The sequence below is a fragment of the Canis lupus genome, chromosome 3 (assembly GCF_011100685.1).
Source record: "Canis lupus familiaris isolate Mischka breed German Shepherd chromosome 3, alternate assembly UU_Cfam_GSD_1.0, whole genome shotgun sequence".
Taxonomy (NCBI): Eukaryota; Metazoa; Chordata; class Mammalia; order Carnivora; family Canidae; genus Canis; species Canis lupus.
Window position 1 is genome coordinate 73,748,606 of NC_049224.1, and position 19,269 is coordinate 73,767,874.

General features: G+C 37.7%; 1 protein-coding gene across 11 annotated transcripts in view; it reads right to left on the reverse strand.

The window, feature by feature from the left end:
• Positions 1-19,269, reverse strand: part of WDR19 (WD repeat domain 19) — a 157,065-nt gene that overhangs the window by 105,423 nt on the left and 32,373 nt on the right. For all 11 annotated transcript variants that reach the window (XR_005357286.1, XR_005357287.1, XR_005357283.1 and 8 more), the window contains exons 13-20: positions 18,765-18,871; positions 17,591-17,713; positions 12,385-12,534; positions 7,672-7,819; positions 7,343-7,547; positions 4,535-4,694; positions 4,204-4,314; positions 1,893-2,002 (exon numbers count right to left, since the gene is read on the reverse strand). Coding sequence is in view for 5 of the 11 variants with exons in the window: in XM_038533468.1 (XP_038389396.1) it covers positions 1,893-2,002; positions 4,204-4,314; positions 4,535-4,694; positions 7,343-7,547; positions 7,672-7,819; positions 12,385-12,534; positions 17,591-17,713; positions 18,765-18,871 (1,114 nt within the window). In the remaining 6 variants the exon portion in view is untranslated. The remainder of the gene's footprint in view (positions 1-1,892; positions 2,003-4,203; positions 4,315-4,534; positions 4,695-7,342; positions 7,548-7,671; positions 7,820-12,384; positions 12,535-17,590; positions 17,714-18,764; positions 18,872-19,269) is intronic.

A 19,269-nucleotide genomic window follows, 5' to 3' on the forward strand; every position in this document is an offset into this window, starting at 1 on the left:
AGAAATTTTGTGCTCTAAGACTGTCACCCTCAGGACACAGATGGAGGGCCAAGGCATTTGTCCCATATGTTATACAGTAAGTTTGCAATCAGTCCTTTTTAATATATAAAATTACTTTTTTTTTAAATAAGATTTTGTTTTTAAATGATCTCTACAGCCAACCTGGGACTTGAAATCACAGCCCTGAGATCAAGAATTGCATGCTCTAAAAAAAAAAAAAAAGAATTGTATGCTCTACCAGCTGAGCCAGCCCAGGCGCCCCTACAGAGTCACTTTTTAAGGGGCAGATATGTAAATTTAAATTTAAACTCAATTTAAATTGAAGTTGAGTACAAAAGAATTAAAATACCTAAAAAGTTTTAATTTTTAAAAAATAAAATTTCAAATAAGGTATCGTGGTTAGAAGTGAAGGACTACTTTTTGATAGAATAATTTCTAGAGCTATAATTTGGGTGTCAATATTGGCAATGAATCTAAAGTCTGCATGAAAAAAAAATAAAGTCTGCACGAAAATAAAGTGTAACTACATAAAAATATTTTAAAAAGACTATTAGAACCATATTTTCTTTGTTCAAAGATCAATACTTTTCCACATTTTATTATTTTTGAAATTGGAAGGTATAATAAATGTCAAAAGAAATTGTCCAGTTGTGATATAGTTGTTATTGTACATACCTGTGTGAACTTAATTTGCAAGTAAATTATTCAATTGAATTCTCTCTATGGGTGTTCGCATTGGTAGCACCAACCATGGCTGCACGTGAGCTTAAAAATGGATCTTAATTGCTTCTAAAATTACACCTTTATGTAACAATGAAATAAAAATCTACAGTCTGTCAATTAAGACTACTGACAATTATGACTGTGGAGCAATGAAGAGCACCAGAAAACTCTAAACTCTATTGGAATAGATTATGGAATTTCCCAAGGTAGGAGAGATTTGTAAAGCCTAGTCATGCAACATGAAGGATTAATTACTCAAGTGCTGAATAAACTTCCTGTAAAAAGCTTCTGGCTTGACTTTCTTTCTTTTTTTTTTTAAAGAATTTATTTATTTATGAGAGACACACACACAGAGAGAGAGAGGCAGAGACATAGGCAGAAGGAGAAGCAGGCTCCCTATGGAGAGCCCAATGTGGGACTCAATCCCAGGACTCTTGGATCATGACCTAAGCCAAAGGCAGATGCTCAACCACTGAGCCACACAGGCGTCCCTGGCTTGACTTTCAATGCTAATTTTTATCCCCACACAATTCAGTTAAAAGAAAAACTGTAACTTTAAGCAAACAGAAGATGTAGACCAAATTCTGTTTTTTTTTTTTTTCAATATGAGTTGAAATTTTACTGCAAATCCTCAAAGTGTTCAAAGAGGTCACGATCACAAACACAGGCTATGAAAAGCAGTACATCAACCCGGTGCTACATTTAACTGTTGCTCGCCCAACGTGATTCAAAACAGTATTTAGACTAAGTGTAGAAAAGGCTGACACTCAGACTTCAATTTTGATGCTGGAAATAAAAGTGCACAAAGGCCTGGACAACCCTTCATTAGTGAGAAAAGACATTTTTTGGAAGTACATATACATAGCTTTTTACCCTCCTCTTTCAAAAGATTTTATTTATTTATTTATGAGAGACACACACACAGAGAGGCAGAGACACAGGAAGCGGGAGAAGCAGGCTCCCTGCAGGGAGCCTAATGTGGGACTCGATCCCAGGACCCTGGGATCATGACCTGAGCTGAATGCAGATGCTCAACCACTGAATCCCCAGGCGTCCCTGCTTTTTACCCCTAATAAGCAATTATTAAATCAATGGAGGGCCTTCTAATTTGGAATTGGAGATACTCAGAAGTTAAATACTGACTGAAAAACAGAAAGATAAGGACTTACGTGAATTCAAGCTGAATAGCATATTCTTTTGATATAAACGGTATCTGGTCTGGGGCTAACCGCTTGGCCAGTTGCAGGGCACTGTCCCAATGCTGTAGATCCCTTCTCATCTATTGGGAGAGAGAGACCTTAATTTCAAATGAACAAATTACTTTGCATAGTCACCACACAGTGCTAGTTTTACTAGAAGCGATTAGAAAAACTTTTGTTTAAAAAGTGGAACTTGATCTTGGCAAGGATAATATATTACTAGAGCACACATTCTCAGTATACTTGAAGGGGGTAATATTGGTTCTGGGAGAGCAAAAATGTCTTACTATTACAATGGTTTGTGGTCTTCCAAAACTCAATCCTACCTAAAAAAAATTATCCTTTATTATTTAATTTCTACCATAAGAAAAAATTAAACTGAATTAAAATGAATCCAATCAATTAAGATTAATTTTTATTAGAGGGGAGCTAATAAAAAATGAGAAATACTTTACTATAGGAATTGATGTTATTTTCTGAGAAAATGTGAAGCTATATTACAACATGAATAACAGACATAAATATAAAATGTGAACGTGTCTTTCTTCCTGGTTCTTATGGTCTTTTATCTGCATCTGGCACACAATTCCGAACATAAACTAATCATTAGAGAATCTTTTACAGTTCACTCTTCACTTTATTCACCCTTTGTAAAGAATTAATAACAAGTAATATTTTTCAAGTGCTATTATTTGCCAGGTACTACTATTCAAGGGCATTAGCTTGTTTACTTTTTCCAACTGGGCCTTTTGCAAGAAACCTTCCTTGTACCCATTTTAGAGATCCAGAAACTGAGGCAAAGAGAGGCTAGTTTTATATACAAAGTTATACTGCTAGTATCTGGCAAAGCTGAGCAGCAGGGCTGTGCCTCTAATCCCTTTACGTAGCTATCTCCTCAGCCTTCAAAGTTAGGTTAAAGGAATGACACTGGGAAATCAACACCTCAAATCCTTTACAAATCCAGTAGCACACAAGTGCTCACAGCTAAATGCAGAAGAATTAAGGGGACATTTTTGCCCTCATATGACAACCATATTCCTACTTCCATGCGTACTAGTAGTCTAAGTTCTGAAAATTTCTCAGGGTGTCCCTAATTATTACAAATAATGTAAAATTATTTAATTTTTTTTTGTTAAAACACAATTCAGTTTACTTAAAATTTAAAAATGAAAATTCGCTGTAGACCAATGTGAGAAAATGAAGTTGTAAAACTAATACCGAGTATGTTTTCAAAACACCTCCTCTAGGTAGTTGTGGAAATGCTGATTTGAGGTAAGATAACATTAATGACAAAGAGCAACCATTTTGTGTCTTTACTACTGATCAGGTCTAGCCTCATTTTTAAATTTTTACAACAACCTGTGGGCCAGATATTGTTACCCCACTTTAGAGAAAGAGGACATAGGACATAGAAAGGTTAAATAAGTTGCCCAGGGTGACAGAGCTGGGATCTGAACCCAGACATGTCTAACCCTAAAGTTCATGTTCTTAATTGCTATTCTATATAGCCACTTCACCCTACAATTGAGCTAGGTCCTTCCCTCTGTTCTAGTCCTTCCCCTGTAATGCTCACCTCTGGGAAAATAAGGTCCTTATTTCACCTCTTAACACACAAGAGAATCTCATTGCCAAGTAAAAGATACGTGTATCTCATTTTCCCCATTTCAGAAATGGAGAAAATAACTATCTCCTGGGATTATTGTAAGGGTTAAATTAGTTAAAATACATTAAGTGCTTAGAAACGTGCCTGGCACCATGTAGGCTCTCAATAAATGGTAGCTGTTTCCGTGTGTGTGTGTTTTTGTAAGTTACATAATCTGTTCTCTTTGGACAGAGTAAGACTTTAAATTATTTGGTAATGTTACAATAACATGCCTTTTATGGTTCCACAGAACACAAAATGAAAGTACTTTTGAAGTTAATGAATACTCCAGGGTTCTTAAAGCTTTCTGAAATGTCTAAATTCCAGGAGTGGGAAGGCATGTGGTTTCTGGTGCTGAGAAATTTTAAATTTTATTTTTTTTCATTCTTTTTTAAGATTTTATTTACTTATTCATGAGAGATACAGAGAGAGGCAGAGACCCAGGCAGAGGGAGAAGCAGGCTCCATGCAGGGAGCCTGATGTGGGACTCGATCCTGGGACTCCAGGATCACGCCCTGGGCCAAAGGCGGGCACTTAACCACTGAGCCACCCAGGCGTCCCAAATTTTAAATTTAATTTTAAAATTTTAAGGGGGATCCCCCCGTTGCATGTTCTTCCCATCCTTATCCACTGCCATACCTCCAGGGCAGCAACAGGACAGCTGGACGCAAGGTACAGGTCCTGAGCCAGGTTGAAGTCATTAGTAAACATGGCAAGATGTCCTGCCAAAAGATTGTAGTCTTCTATTCCCTACAAATAAAAGCAATTTTAATGAGAAGGAATACAGGGTTTCATTTCTTTTTTTTTTTTTTTAATTATTTTTTTTTAAAGCTTCTGCTTAGTAGGAAGTAGTAAGGTTTCATTGGTCAATTTGCTGATGAGTTAGGGAAGACTCACTGCAGAAACTTAAAATAATTGAATAAATACCATTTAGATCCTAATACAGTAAGTCTCATGAGATGCTGTTTACCTTTATCTGTTCCAAGGACATCACTATGCCCACATTTCCAATTGTCCGATAGACGCGAATTGCAAACTCCACTTCCATGTGATGGAGACAAGCTCTGGCCAGCTCATTCCAGGCAGTGTGATCGTTCAGAATTTTGCACATTTCCCAAGCATCTGAAAACCTAGCATTTGAATATGTTGGTTTAATTGGGGAGCTCTACTTGACCCCTAGTTGGTAATTTTCAGGTTATATATAATTTAATGTTAGGTCTTAAATTCTGCAAAACAGTTCTTCATCCTTAATCATCATTTCCAAATTATAGAAAATTGCATAAACTTTTCTTTCTTTATTGTACAGATACATGTTTTTTTTTAATTTTTTTTGAAAAAATTTTTTAAAGATTTTATTTATTTATTCATGAGAGACACACAGAGAGAGAGAGGCAGAGACACAAGCAGAGGGAAAAGCAGGTTCCATGCAGGGATCCTGATATGGAACTTGATCCCAGGACTCCAGGATCACTCCCTGAGCCGAAGGCAGGTGCTAAACCACTGAGCCACCCAGGGATCCCCTCTTGAATTTTTTACTAATCTGAATCTACTCTGTGTAATGACCTCCATCATTAACAACTAACTCTTTTTATTTGTTTTTGGGTTTACTTCACACATAGATGAAAATATTTCTGTTCTCACATAAATCTAATGCAGTACTCTCTCTGTTCCTACATATTGGGAAGTTTAAAACAGGGGCCAGCAACTATGGCCTACACTCCAAATCCAGTCAGCTGTCTGCTTCCATGACCGAAGTCTGGGTGGAACATAGCCACTTGGCCTAAATTTTTATGGACTGTCTTGGCTGCTCTTGTGTTACAACGGCTTGAGTAGATGTGACAAATATTTCATGGCTTTTAAAGCCTGAAATGCTCACCATTTGGTCCATAACAGAAAAAGCTAGCTGATCTCTGGTTTTAAAGCACAGCCACAAATGCCAATTGAACTTTTTGTGGGACTGCTACATCAAAGAATGTATTACATCTATTCACTTATTGCATTTTCCCACCCAATGTGCATTTATTGAGCACCTTTTTTGTGCCAGAAACTGTTTGGAACCAAGATACAAAGATCAAACACACATTCACTGTCCTTTAGGTGGTCATGACTGGGGAAGGTGGAAGAGACAGATAAGTCAACAGATGACCCTGACACAGTGTGACAGAGGTTAACTGAGTGCTTCTAATATGTGAATCTGTGCCAAACACTTTGCATAGATTCTCTCACTGTGTTACCCTAACAACCCTAACCACTAAGGAATATTATAATTTCTCCTTTATAGATGAGGAAGAGTGAAGCTCAGAGGCCTCCCAAGACCAGCCCATCACATAGCAGGAGGGTGCAAAGTGCTCTAAATCACTGTGTTTACTGCCTGGAGGCCATTCACCAGGAGGGCCCGCAACCCAGGCCACCGGAGGTTAGGGGGCTCTGGGGAAGGCATCCTGGAGCAGGAGAGGCCTCAGCTGAATGTGAAAAATAGAAGTTACTGCCTACAGACACAGAGGAAGGACATTCCAGGAAAGGAAAGCTGTATGTGCCAAGGCAAAGAATCATGAAAAATATCGAATTCAAGCAGCCAGCAGAACAGAGAGGGAGTAGAGGCACAGTTGAGACTAGTAATAAAACAAGGATCTAATATGTCCTGCTGAGGTCCCTGAGGAGGAGGGATTTCTTCCTCAAGGCAATGGGAAAGATCTCCAGCAGGGGGGTAAGAGGATCAGACTGATATTTTCAAGTGTAGTGAATAAATGAGATTGTCATGAGACTATCAGTAGAGACAGCAGTCAGGGAGTGGTTCCATTATACATTACTCTGAGTGGGGGCCTGAGTTAATGGGGGAGTATGGGGTGGGGGTGGGGGAATGGAGAAAAGAGTCTGGTGTGTGGGTGTGTGTAGGTATAGGTGTGTGTGTGTTGGGACATGTACACATGGGATTAGGACTAGGGGAAGCGAGGGGGCTGGGGAAGATTAAGTTTTATTTTATTTTATTTTATTTTATTTTATTTTATTTTATTTTATTTTATTTTATTTTATTTTATTTTATTTAAGATTTTATTTATTTATTCACAAGAGAGACACAGAGAGAAAGAGAGGCAGAGACACAAGCAGAGGGAAAAGCAGGCTCCACGCAGGGAGCCGGACGTGGGACTCGATCCCAGGTCTCCAGGATCACGCCCCAGGCTGAAGGCGGCGCCAAACCGCTGAGCCATTCAGGGTTTCCCAGATGAATTGTTTTAAATAGAGCAAATCTGAGGGGTTCATGGGCTTCCGAACACACAATTGGCAGGCAGTGGTAAATATACGTTTAAGTGAAAGATGGACGTTTTGGAGTCAGCCTCTTATGAATGCTATTGAAGCCATGTAAGTAGAGGAGATTCATTCAGAAAGAATCATTAGAGAAGAGAAGAGGGGGCTCATGGGACCCTGAGGAACAGCAACATTTAAGACATGGTCAAAACCACAAAGAAGACTCAAGGTGGCTAGAATAGGTAAGACGAAAAAGCAGAAAAAGGAAATCCCAAGCAAGGCAAAACCAAAATTCTTATGTTGACATTAGGATATTGTTGAAACAATAGGTTTATTAGAATTTCACAGTAAGTATGCTATTTGGGCTTAGTACAACAGTATTTCCTTTAGGACTTACATACATTCTCACCTGGGCCTCACAATAATACTGTAAACAAGATAAATACTATCATCTCCATCTATTTTAATAGGATTTGACCTTTAAAATCACAAAAGCAAATGAGACGCTCCAGAGAAGTGTTTTGAGTCCTACCTCTTGAGCATTAAAGTCTGTGTCAGCATTTGCCTCAGCTCATTAGGCCCCACATCTTTTAAACTGTCGAGGAACCTGTGCGTGCTCAGGTACATGTTGTTGATTTTTCCACTCTGCGTCTGGCAGGTCAGCTCTCCATTATATAACAGCAAAGGTTTATGAGAGAAGGGGACTTTGGTGCCTCCAGCCAAAATGACCTTGGATCCTTAGATTTTAAAAGACATTTTAATGCTGAAAGCGGATACCGGCATATAAATCAAAAGGAAGGTTTTAATTTCACTGTCACGGAAATCTGTTTGTCAACAAATGCACAAAAAGTGATTAAATACCTTGTATCGTGTCCTTGTGAAAGACGTAAGTGTATACCTTATCATCATCGTATGCAATAAATACGCCTTTATCCATTGGCCAGTTTTCCCAAAGAACACCTTTGATGGTTGGTGAAAAGTCTGGAATCTCATAGGTAGCATCATTAACCTACAAAACAGGATTTACAGATTTGCCTCAAGACTGTACTTAAATGTCATCACTTGCCTTGGTAGGAGCCTGTTCCGCTGCCTTGGCTGGCGTAGCTTTCCCAGCAACCCAACAACACTGCAAGCACATTACCTTTTTCTATTCTTGTACTAGATCTGGCTTGAAAGAAACCCTGTGGTTTATACGGCAAATTAAGGTTTTTCTCTAAAACTTGGTGAATTTTCAGGAAAAACTACAAGTATGGACACAAAGCTTCAGCTTAGGGGGAAAAAAAGTTGAATCTGCTGAAGACAAGAGATATTTAAACCATGAACACACTGTGTTCAGAAAATTTCCAATACCTGGTAGAGAAATGCTCTAGCTAGAGAAGAAGCAGATTAATTCCTACGTATTTGAAAATCAAATTCCACTGGGTCTGTTTTCTTTCAAAAACCTCTCTATAATGCATTCCAATAAACATAAAATGTGCTGTTAGTGATATAAACTATTAAAAAAAATCAATCCACATATTCCAGGGACCTTGGCAGACAGGCTTATATATTCCCTGAATGTGAAGCTGAGGGGGATCCCTGGGTGGCTCAGCGGTTTAGTGGCTGCCTTTGGCCCAGGGCGCGATCCTGGAGTCCGGGGATCGAGTTCCACATCGGGCTCCCGGCATGGAGCCTGCTTCTCCCTCCTCCTGTGTCTCTGCCTCTCTCTCTCTCTATGTCTATCATAAATAAATAAATAAATCTTTAAAAAAAAATGTGAAGCTAAGAAATCTACCTCCACCCTACCTCATCTTGTTCTCAAAATAAGAATGAAATGGAAGACTTGTGAATAATACTATAGAGCTGTGCTGTCCAACACAGTAGTCACTGTTTCACATCTATATGTGGCTATTTGAACACTGAGATGTGTCTAGTCTGACTGAGATGAAAGTTTAAACTACCCACTAGGTCTCATGGAGCTAATATAAAAAAAAGGGTAAAGCATCTCAGCATATTTTTTACATAGATGACATACTGAAGTAGCAATGTTGGGTTAAATACATTAATTTCACCTGTTTCTTTTTACCTTCTTTTAAAAAAATATGGCTAGTAGAAAATTTAAAATTATATGTAGTTCTAATTATATTTCTATTAGACAGTGCTACTTTTCAGGTATCATGCTAATTTCTCATATAAACGCAACCTCATTTAATTCTAACTCATACTATACAAGACAGGCATTCTTACTCCCATTTTGCAGATGAAGAGATTCAGCCACAAAGAAATTAGCCCAAAGATAGATAGCTAGGGGGGTGAGGACTTGAACCAGAAGGCAGTTTGGCTCTACAGTCTGCTTCTGACCACTGTGTTATAGTGACCCTTGCTTTGTGCAGATGAGACAACCAATGTCACTCGACTGGTGGCAAAAGTCTTTTTTTTTTTTATTAAGTTATTTTTATTTATTTATTTATTTATTTATTTTTTATTAAGTTATTTTTAAAAAATATTTTATTTATTCATTCATGAGAGACAGAGAGAAAAAGAGGCAGAGACACAGGCAAGGGGAAGCAGGCTCCATGCAGGGAGCCCGACGCGGGACTCGATCCCGGAACTCCAGAATCACGCCCTGGGCTGAAGGCGGCGCTAAACTGCTGAGCCACCGGGCTGCCCCAAAAGTCTTTTTAAAAAGGCAACCATTTGTGAGTGCTTATTACATGGCAGGCACTGTAGTAAAAGCTTTACGCACATCATCTTGTTTAGTTTTTACATAGCAACCTACAGAGTAGATAGAGCTGCACCCATTTTATAAATGGTGAAACTGGGAACCCAATCAAGGTGAGAGCTCTGGAGGAAGCCACCCAGGGCTCATACCACGGATACTGTTTTCTGACTGTGTGACCTTGGACAAGGTACTTACCTTTTCTAACCTTAGTTTCTTCACCTGTAAAATGGCCAATAATATGATTATTTGTTGGGGTGCCCGGTGGCTCGGTCAGTAGAACATTGTGACTCTTGATCTTGGGATTATGAGCTTGAGTCCTAGACTGGGCATAAAGTTTACTTTAAAAAAATATGAGTATTTATCTCTGGGGCTGCTTTAAGGATTAAGAGAGAATTTATACAGTTAAGGAGTACTCAGCACAAAAATATTAGTTGTAATTATTACTAATCTTAAATCCAGGTCTCTTCGCCTGTCTTCAAAGTCCACGCACTTAACTACTACACTCTACATATTATGAACTTCCTGTAATACACAGCAAATCATCCTTAATGGGCTTCTGGTGTGTGATGCAGTACAAGGCTGTTTTATTAGGGTGTTTGTAGGGAAAAAGTCATCTCTCCCAATTCTACGGTAGCCCATCAGTCACAGTGTGGGACAGCTGATTGAATAAATATACATATGAAGGGAAGTTGCAAGGACATGTAAAACTTGACAGAGGAACAGCAGCCATCGGAATAGATACACATTTTCACATATGTATGCCACAGGAGCAATGTTTCTCTCAAATTTGTTGAAATGGAGTAGTAAAGTAAGCTGCAGTAGTAACAGACTTTGACAGGGTGAGTGATCAAATCAGATCAAATGCACAGCCCTCCGGGCTGGAGTCCAGGGGCCCTCGGCGGTGGGAAAGGCTCCGCACAAGCCTGCCGTTCCCTGCCCTGCCCAGCTCGCCTTCCCTGTAGAGACTGTCTGGTGTCATTTAAAAGAGGAATTCACTCCTGTACTCCCCTCGGACATCTTGCCCACAACTGCCTAAGAGTCTAACCCAGCAGGGAGATCTTCATTTGTATAAAAGCTAACACCGTCCACGGGCTGGGTTAGGGAGAGTCAGTCTTTTGTGTGGATGTTGTTTTACCCAGACTCTTTTTTCCTTAACATGTAACTAAGCTGCAGGTTAGAGTTGGAGATGGGAGTGGGAATGGGAGGAAACAGTGAGATAGTTCTGGAACTTAAGGGGTTTAAGGGTAGTAAAGCAAAACAGAGGCAGGGCTTTCACTAACACCTGCTAAATAGCTACCAGATGCCTGATCATGTGTTTAGAAAAACCAACTCAGGGGATCCCTGGGTGGCTCAACGGTTTAGCGCCTGCCTTCGGCCCAGGACGTGAACCTGGAGTCCTGGGATCGAGTCCCACGTCAGGCTCCCTGCATGGAGCCTGCTTCTCCCTCTGCCTGTGTCTCTGCTCACTTGCGCGCGCGCTCTCTCTCTCTCTCATGAATAAATAAAATCTTTAAAAATATAAAATCTTTAGAAAAACCAACTCACTGAAACCTCATGGCAACTACATGAGGAAGGTCATGTAGCCTCTTTAACAGAAATTATCTAGGAAAGGAGAACTGTAAAAGGAGAAAGAAAAATGTGTCAATTCATTTAGACTGCTCTAGCTTTTCACCCTTCCCCTAGCAGCCAGACCCCAGTTCTAACTTGGACTCCTGTCAGATCCCCGATTTCCCCACCTGCTTTCACAGGACCCTCAGCAGCAGCTTCCCTCTGTGGTGAGCCCATGCAGGGAAGCCAGGCAGCTGGAATAACAGCCCTGTTACAGAAAGGGGATCTGTACAAGAGGAATTTCTGGGTCAAGAAGAAAGAACTCAGGGTTATCCTTCTCTTGAGGTCATTTTCCCTCATTTGTTTTATGACTGGGAGAGGAATGGGGTGAACAAGAACTGGCATATTGGGAATTTTGCCTAGATAATCCAGGTGCTCCTGTAGAAACCGGTTATATTTATCAAAGATAAAAAGAAGAGAAAAAAAAGAAAAATATAAAGGAAGAAGAAGAAGAAGGACAAACAGGAAGGAAGGAAAGGAAGAGAGAGAGAAGGAAGGCAGGCAGGCAGGGAGGCTGGCTCAGTATCTTGTGAAGTGGCCAGTGAGGGGAAAGTGGTCTTCATCAAGTGGCTACTAAGGTGAGGGGAACAATTATTAGGATGCATCTCAGAGCAACTGTAGTCTCTGTGAACTGTGACCAAGAACATGCTAAATCATTAACTGGGTATCAAAAGTAAATGAAAAATTCAAGTACAGCAAATGATGTAAAAAACTATCTCCTTCTAACCTATTTTTGAAAAAGTTAAGGATCTATAAAAATAACAGTAACTGATTCTAAAAAGGGCCCATCTGTTTTTTATTATCTTATACAAAAATATCTTTTCTTTGTGTTTAGGATCATTAAGGCAAAAGGAAAATCAAGTGAGGTGGGCAGAGAGGAGTCCTTGCCTTCTCAAGCTTATTGCACACCTGGAGAGAAAAGTCATACACATCAAGATGTACTGTAATATTGTGCAGTAAATAAGGTTAAGGCAGTACAGAATATAACTATTTTTCCATTTAAAAAATCCTTCTGAAAAAAAAAAAATAAAAAAAAAATTAAAAATAAAAAATCCTTCTGGGACTGACACTATGAAAAACTATAGAATAATGGAGAAAGTTTTCTTGATGTAAATAGTTATGAAAATGGATCACAAACACTATAAAGTATTACAATCCTTGAACTGTTTAAGAAAAAATTATTTTATATATAATATATATTAAAATACTTTTGCATATCACATTTTTAAAAAAATGAATGCTTAAAAAAAATCTACCAGACTTACTGGACAGTAGACAAATCCATCACTTTTTTCATCAATGAAAACTAATCTGGTTCCATTTGGGTCAGGAAAAATCTTTTTCACGCTGACAGGATGTCGATAATCATTAACAAATTGCCAGTCTTCAATGTAGAAATACTGAATAACACCAGTCTAAAAAAAAACCCCAGTAGTACACATATAAGGTTGTCGAGAAAATACTGTAAGCATTTAAACATACTTCCAATTTTAAGAGATAATATACTGTATTTTTCATGAAGTCTAAAATAATATTTATTACATGTAGAGGTATAGACCCAAGAAAATGAGTGAGAATGTACATCTGATTCAACAGTCAATTAGTTCTAACATTCCTAGTGATATTAAAGCATAACTGATTTTCAGATTTTCATCTTATAGGAAATATCCTTACTGTTTAAGAATAGCTTTCCAAATCATGCTATTTTTAAACATTTTTGCTGTTAAGACAAATTAGAAAATTAAACAAAACCATCTGATGCAATCAATTGTATTTCTATATATTAGCAATGAACTATAGATACCAAAATTTAGAAATATATTACCATTTATAATCATTTAAAAAATGAAATATTTAGGTATAAATATTAGCAAACCTTGCATAGCATTTGTATGCTAAAAACTATATAACACTGATGGAAAAATCAAAGAAGATCTAAATAAATGGAGAGATATACTGTATTCATGGATTGGAAGAATCACCACAATAAACATGTTAATTAATTCTCTCTGATATACAGGTTTAATATAATTCCAATTCAAATCTTAAAACGTTTTTGTAGATAGAAACAAGATTATTCTAAAATTTATATGAAATGGCAAAGGAACTAGAATAAAGCAATTTTGAATAAAAAAAGAATAAGGTGGGAAAATTAGTCTATTCCGTTTCAAGACTTCTTTTTTTTTTTTTTTTTGTTCTGCTACAGTAATCAAAACTGTGTAGTATGGATGAAGGGACAGACACATAGATCACTGGAACAGAATAAAGAAGCCCAGAATAGACCCACCCAGATATCCCCAGAGATTATTTTCCCTTTTTAAAAAGATGTCTGCATTTTAATAAAAACAAAAAAGCATATTGAAGTATAACTCACATACCATGTAATTCACCCACATAAAATGTACAACTCCATGGTTTTTTTGTATATTCACAGAGTTGCATACTTGATCACAATTCATTTAAAAATATTTTATCACTTCCAAAAGAAACCCCATTTAGTAGTCTTTCCTTAATCTCCCCAACCCCCCTCCACTCCCCTGCCACCCTGCAGTCTTAGGCAACCACTAATCTACTTTTTATCTCCATAGATTTGCCAATTCTGGACATTTCATATACATGGTATCATACAGTATGTGGCCTTTTCTGATTGTCTTCTTTTACTTAACATGATGTTTTCAAGGTTCGTCTATGTTGCAGTATATATCAGTATTTTATTCCTTTTTGCTGCCAAACAATAGTCTATTATACAGATATGCTATATATTGTTTACTTATCAGTTGATGGACATTTGGGTTGTTTCCAGCTTTTGATTATTGTAAGTAATTTTGCTATGAATACTGGTATACAAATTCTTGTGTGGACTTATATCTTCATTTCTCTGACAAAAAGGGGGACTGGTATACCAAAAATTCGAAAACACTAAGAGAAATTAAAACCTAAATTAATGGAGATAAAACCTAAATTAATGGAGATATATACCTTGTTCATTGGTGAGTAGATTTTGTCAAGATGGCAACTGATCTATAAGTTCAACATGATCCCTTTAAAATTCCCAACAGGCTTTTTGTAAAAATTGACAAGCTTATCACAAGTTCAAATGGGAATGCAAAGTACTGAGAATAGCCAAAACAACTTTGAGAAAGGAGCTCAAAATTGGAGGGCTAATGCTACCTGATTTCAAGACTTATTATAAAGATACAAGTACTTAAAACAGGGTGATACTGTTATAAACACAAACACACATATCAATGGAATGAGCAATTCCAGAAAAATATCCACACATTTATGGACAATTGATTTTTGACAAAAGTACAAAGAGGACTGAGTGGAGGAAGGACAGTCTTTTCAACAAATGGTGCTAAAACAATTGGAATATCTATAAACAAAAAAATGAACTTTGATCTATAACTCACAGCATAAATAAAAATTAACTCAAAATGGATCATAGACCTAAATATAAAACATAAAGCTATAGGGGATCCCTGGGTGGCGCAGCGGTTTGGTGCCTGCCTTTGGCCCAGGGTGCAATCCTGGAGACCCGGGATCGAATCCCACATCGGGCTCCCGGTGCATGGAGCCTGCTTCTCCCTCTGCCTGTGTCTCTGCCTCTCTCTCTCTCTCTGTGACTATCATAAATAAATAAATAAAAATTAAAAAAAAAACACATAAAGCTATAAAGCTTACAGATGAAAATAAAGGAGAAAAACTTTGTGACCTTGGGTTAGATTACTTAGATATGATACCAGAAGCATGATCTGTAAAAAACAAATTAGTAAATTGACTTCATCAAAAATTTTAAAAATGTCTTCTCTTTAAAGACACTGTTAAGAGAATGAAAAGACCACTGATACACTGGGAAAAATATACTTGCAAAGCATGTATCTGATAAAGGACTTGAATCTAGAATATATAAAGAATTCTCAAAAATCAATAATAAGAAAACAATCCAATTAAGAAATGGCCAAAGAAATTTGAACAGACACTTCACCAAAGATATACAGAGAACAAACAAGCATGTGAAAAGATGCTGGTGGGGGTAGGGAAGGAAGAAAAGAAAGAAAAGATGCTTCACATGAGTCCATTAGGGATAAGCAAATTAAAATCACAGTTAAGATTTCAGTACACACTTAAGAGTGGCTGAAATTAAAAAGACTGACCATATCAAATGTTCATGAGGATGTAGAGGAATTGGAACATCCACACAGTTGATGGGAATGTAAAATGGTACAAGCAATTTAGAGAATAGTCTGTCAGTTTCTTAAAAACTTAAACATACACATGCCATATGATGTAGTCATTCTACTTCTTAGTATTTATCCAAAAGAAAAGAAAACACGCCCATGCAAAGACTTGAACATGAATGTTTATAGCAGCTTTATTTGTAAATACCCCATACTGGAAACAATCCAGGATGGAAACAACCCCAAACTGAAAATAGCCCCCAGTGTCCATCCTTGGGTTCATGGTTAAGTCAATTTTAAGTGTATTCTATAAAATGCAAAAAAGAAAAAGTAATCAATAATTGATACACACAAGAGAAATAAGCCTCAAAATAATGATCCTGGATAAAAGAAGGCAAATAGGAAGAAGTACATACTCTGATTCCATTTATATAAAACTAGATAACAGAAACTCATTTATAGTGACCTCAGAGGGGGCGGGACAGGAAGGAGGAATCATAAAGGGGCATGAGAAAACTTTTGGCAATGATGAATACATTCACTATTTTGATTAAGTTGATGGTGTTTCACAGGTATATGCACATCAAAACTGTTATATAATTGTAGACTTTAAATAGTGCAGTTTGTTGTATATTAATAACTTGATAAAACTTTAAAGACATATTTTCAGAATTACTCAAGAAAGAGACTGAGATAAATGCTGACTTACAGACTATCACACTTCGAGTTTTTGTTTTTTGTTTTTTTTTTTTTAGAGAGAGAGAGAGAGAGAGAGAGAGAGGGACATAGGCAGAGGGAGAAGCAGGCTTCATGCAGGGAGCCCGATGTGGGACTCGATCCCGGGTCTCCAGGATCATGCCCCGGGCTGAAGGCAGTGCTAAACTGCTAAGCCACCGAGGCTGCCCTTGAGTTCTTTTTTTAAAAATTTATTTATTCATGAGAGACACAGGGAGAGAGGCAGAGACGTAGGCAGAGACAGAACCAGGCTCCTCCTAGGGAGCCTGATGTGGGTCTCGATCCCAGGACCCCAGGATCATGACCTGAGCCAAAGGTAGAGGCTCAACCACTGAGCCACCCAGTCATCCCACACTTTGAGTTCTTATTTCAAAATGCCATGTGGAATCGTGGTTCAAGTGTCACATTTGTTACAAACTTACTAACTGCTTAATCTTCACTTTTCTTCAGTCTCTAAAACTTCTCTGCTTGTTTTATAAAACTAATGAGATAAAATAAGTGAGATTAAGGCTTTACAAACTGTTACGTTATCATACAAATGTATTATATTTACTATTATTTACCATATCCCTTACCACTTAATCTGACACATGAAACCTACCCTATTGGTATATATTAGTAAAAAGATTATTATTTTATGTCGAACTTAAATTTAAAGTCTCTCTTATGGCAATAAACATGTTTTAAAACATGCTTTAAAAAAAACAGTTTAATGTGAGAAAATGAAGCATTTGAAACTGTGAATAATTGTTTTTCTAGTGCGGAAAATAGTGCCCTTCCTACCACCTATACTAAATTCTTTTAGAGACTGAACAAGATAATAGGCATGATATGCTCTGAAAACATTTACAAATGTAAGATGCTACTACTAGAATGTTCATCTAGCTAGCTTACTATGTAGAGGTATAGGGTACTGGTAACTCAAAGGACCAAAAGCCAGGGAGGGGCATCTGGGTGGGTCAGTCAGTTAAGTGTCCAACTCCTGATTTTTGCTTGCATCATGATCTCAGGGTCGTGAGACTGAGCCAAGCATTGGGCTCCACACTGAGCCTGGGGCCTCCTTAAGATTCTCTTTCTCCCTCTCCCTCTGCCCAACCTCCAACTCTCTCTTTTTCAAAACATCCCCAAAAGATCAAAGTAGGATTCTCAATATTCAATTAATTTTACTATTTATTAAATGCCTACTAAATGTAGGCTCTGGAAATCTAAAGCTGAATAAGCTATCTTATGTTCATCATCAAATTAAATTAGCATCTAGATAAGGAAAATGAGGCTTGGAAGGGGTTAAGTAGCACCTAGCAAGTAATAAAACTGGCATTTGAGCCCAGATTTTCCAAACTCCAAAGTCTGCTCTTTTTACTCTGCCATCAGAATTGCTTATAATCAAAAGCACTTGATACTAGCAAATCATGTGATCTATATGCTGGGCTGTACATAAGTGTGTACGTACTGTACATAGCAATTTAACATAATGTATACAATACACACATATATATATTACAAAGTAAAAATTAGCAATTCCCCCATGTTCTATATCAAAGAAGCCAATACCTACATCTGTACCGTAGATGAGGAAATCACCAGTTAAGGCATGGCATAAAATACGGCACTTATCATCCACTGCTGGGAAAAGCCGAGTCTCACGTTCTTCTTGAGCATCCAAGATCTCACTTTCTATCTAAAACATAAAGAATCAGAGTAGCTTATAGATTTGAGTAAAGTGGGTCCACACCATCTTGGGAGATAGGGGAAGGTCTTCTCCTGAAGTTCAATTAAACATTCAGACTCCTCAGGCTACCAGTCTAATGAGAAAGACATCAGACAGGGATCACAGCTTGCCAGTCGGGCAGCATTAAACATCCCTCTTCGGTGGGAATAATCTTTGTGGGAGGCTCTACAGTGGTCTAGTAGCTATTCTCTGGCTTCCCAGAAGCAAAGAGCCAAGAAATAGATGTAGGAGATGCCCTTGGTTAGAAGCCAATATCTTCTTTTTTAAAGTCTCTATTTTTTTTTTTAACGCTAGATCCTTTTTTTAAAGTTTAAATTCAATTAATTACCATATTATTAGTTTCAGAGGTGGAGATTAGTGATTCATCAGTTTTATATAATACCCAGTGCTCACTACATCACGTGCCCTCCTTAGTTCATCACCCAGTTACCCCACCCCCGTCCCTCTCCCCGCCTCCTGTCCAACAACCTTCATTTTATTTCCTATGATTAAGAGTCTCAATGGTTTGTCTCAGGAGCCACTATCTTTTGAACAATTTAACCAGCATAGTTTCAAGGATTCCCCGTAAGTGATATGCCCAAATATATAAGTCAATTCATTTCAGGAAGCTCAGGCATAGAACTTTCCAATCAGTTTTTAATTTTCTACTAGATGCATTTTCCAACTGGGTCATTTTTACCATGGCAATATTGTGAGTAGCATAGTTGAAACTTTGTTGGCTTTCTTGGAAAAGAATAAGAAAATTAACTGAACATCTCATCCAGAAGGGCAAAGAGTTTTGTTAGTCCTTTTTTGTATATTTTTTATTGGAGTTCGATTTGCCAACATATAGCATAACACCCAGTGCTCATTCCGTCAACACACTTGATTTTCTAGCTAGTCTGTATGTGGTTGCTTCCTGACCAATGTTCTTGGTAATATGACATTAAGCTGTTCATTATCACTAAACCGGGTCATCCATCAAGAGTCCTGAGGGCTCCAGGACATCAAAATTACTTACCAAATGCAACTGGACTTTGCCTTCAAAAAGTGCAGCAGCATAGTCAGAATGAAGGCAAACACTGGCAACTGTCCCCAGATACTCCACATCTTTCAATTTTTTAACAGCTGTAGCAATAAAAAAACATACATGTAAAAATATAATTACAAAGATTTGCAAATAATTTTTAAATGAGTGCATTTTTTAAATGAGTGCATTTTTAAGGATATTCTAAATCTAAAATTTTTATTTTAGCCACTGTAAAGAAAATCTTAGTTGTTACATAAATTTGCCTTCAGGAATTCCATAATGAATCACATGAAACAAAGTAGTAGAAAATAAAATTACACGTGAAACAACCAAAAGTTTCCACTTTAGTGACAATAAGCTTAATGGTGTACTCTATCTGAGGCTAAATCTCCAGCTTGTTCTACTCCTAAGGGATATCTGACCTCCAGTGGGGAGAAGAAAAAAAAAAAATGACCACTAGCATCCCTTCAGATGCTAGTGGTCATTACCTCAAGAA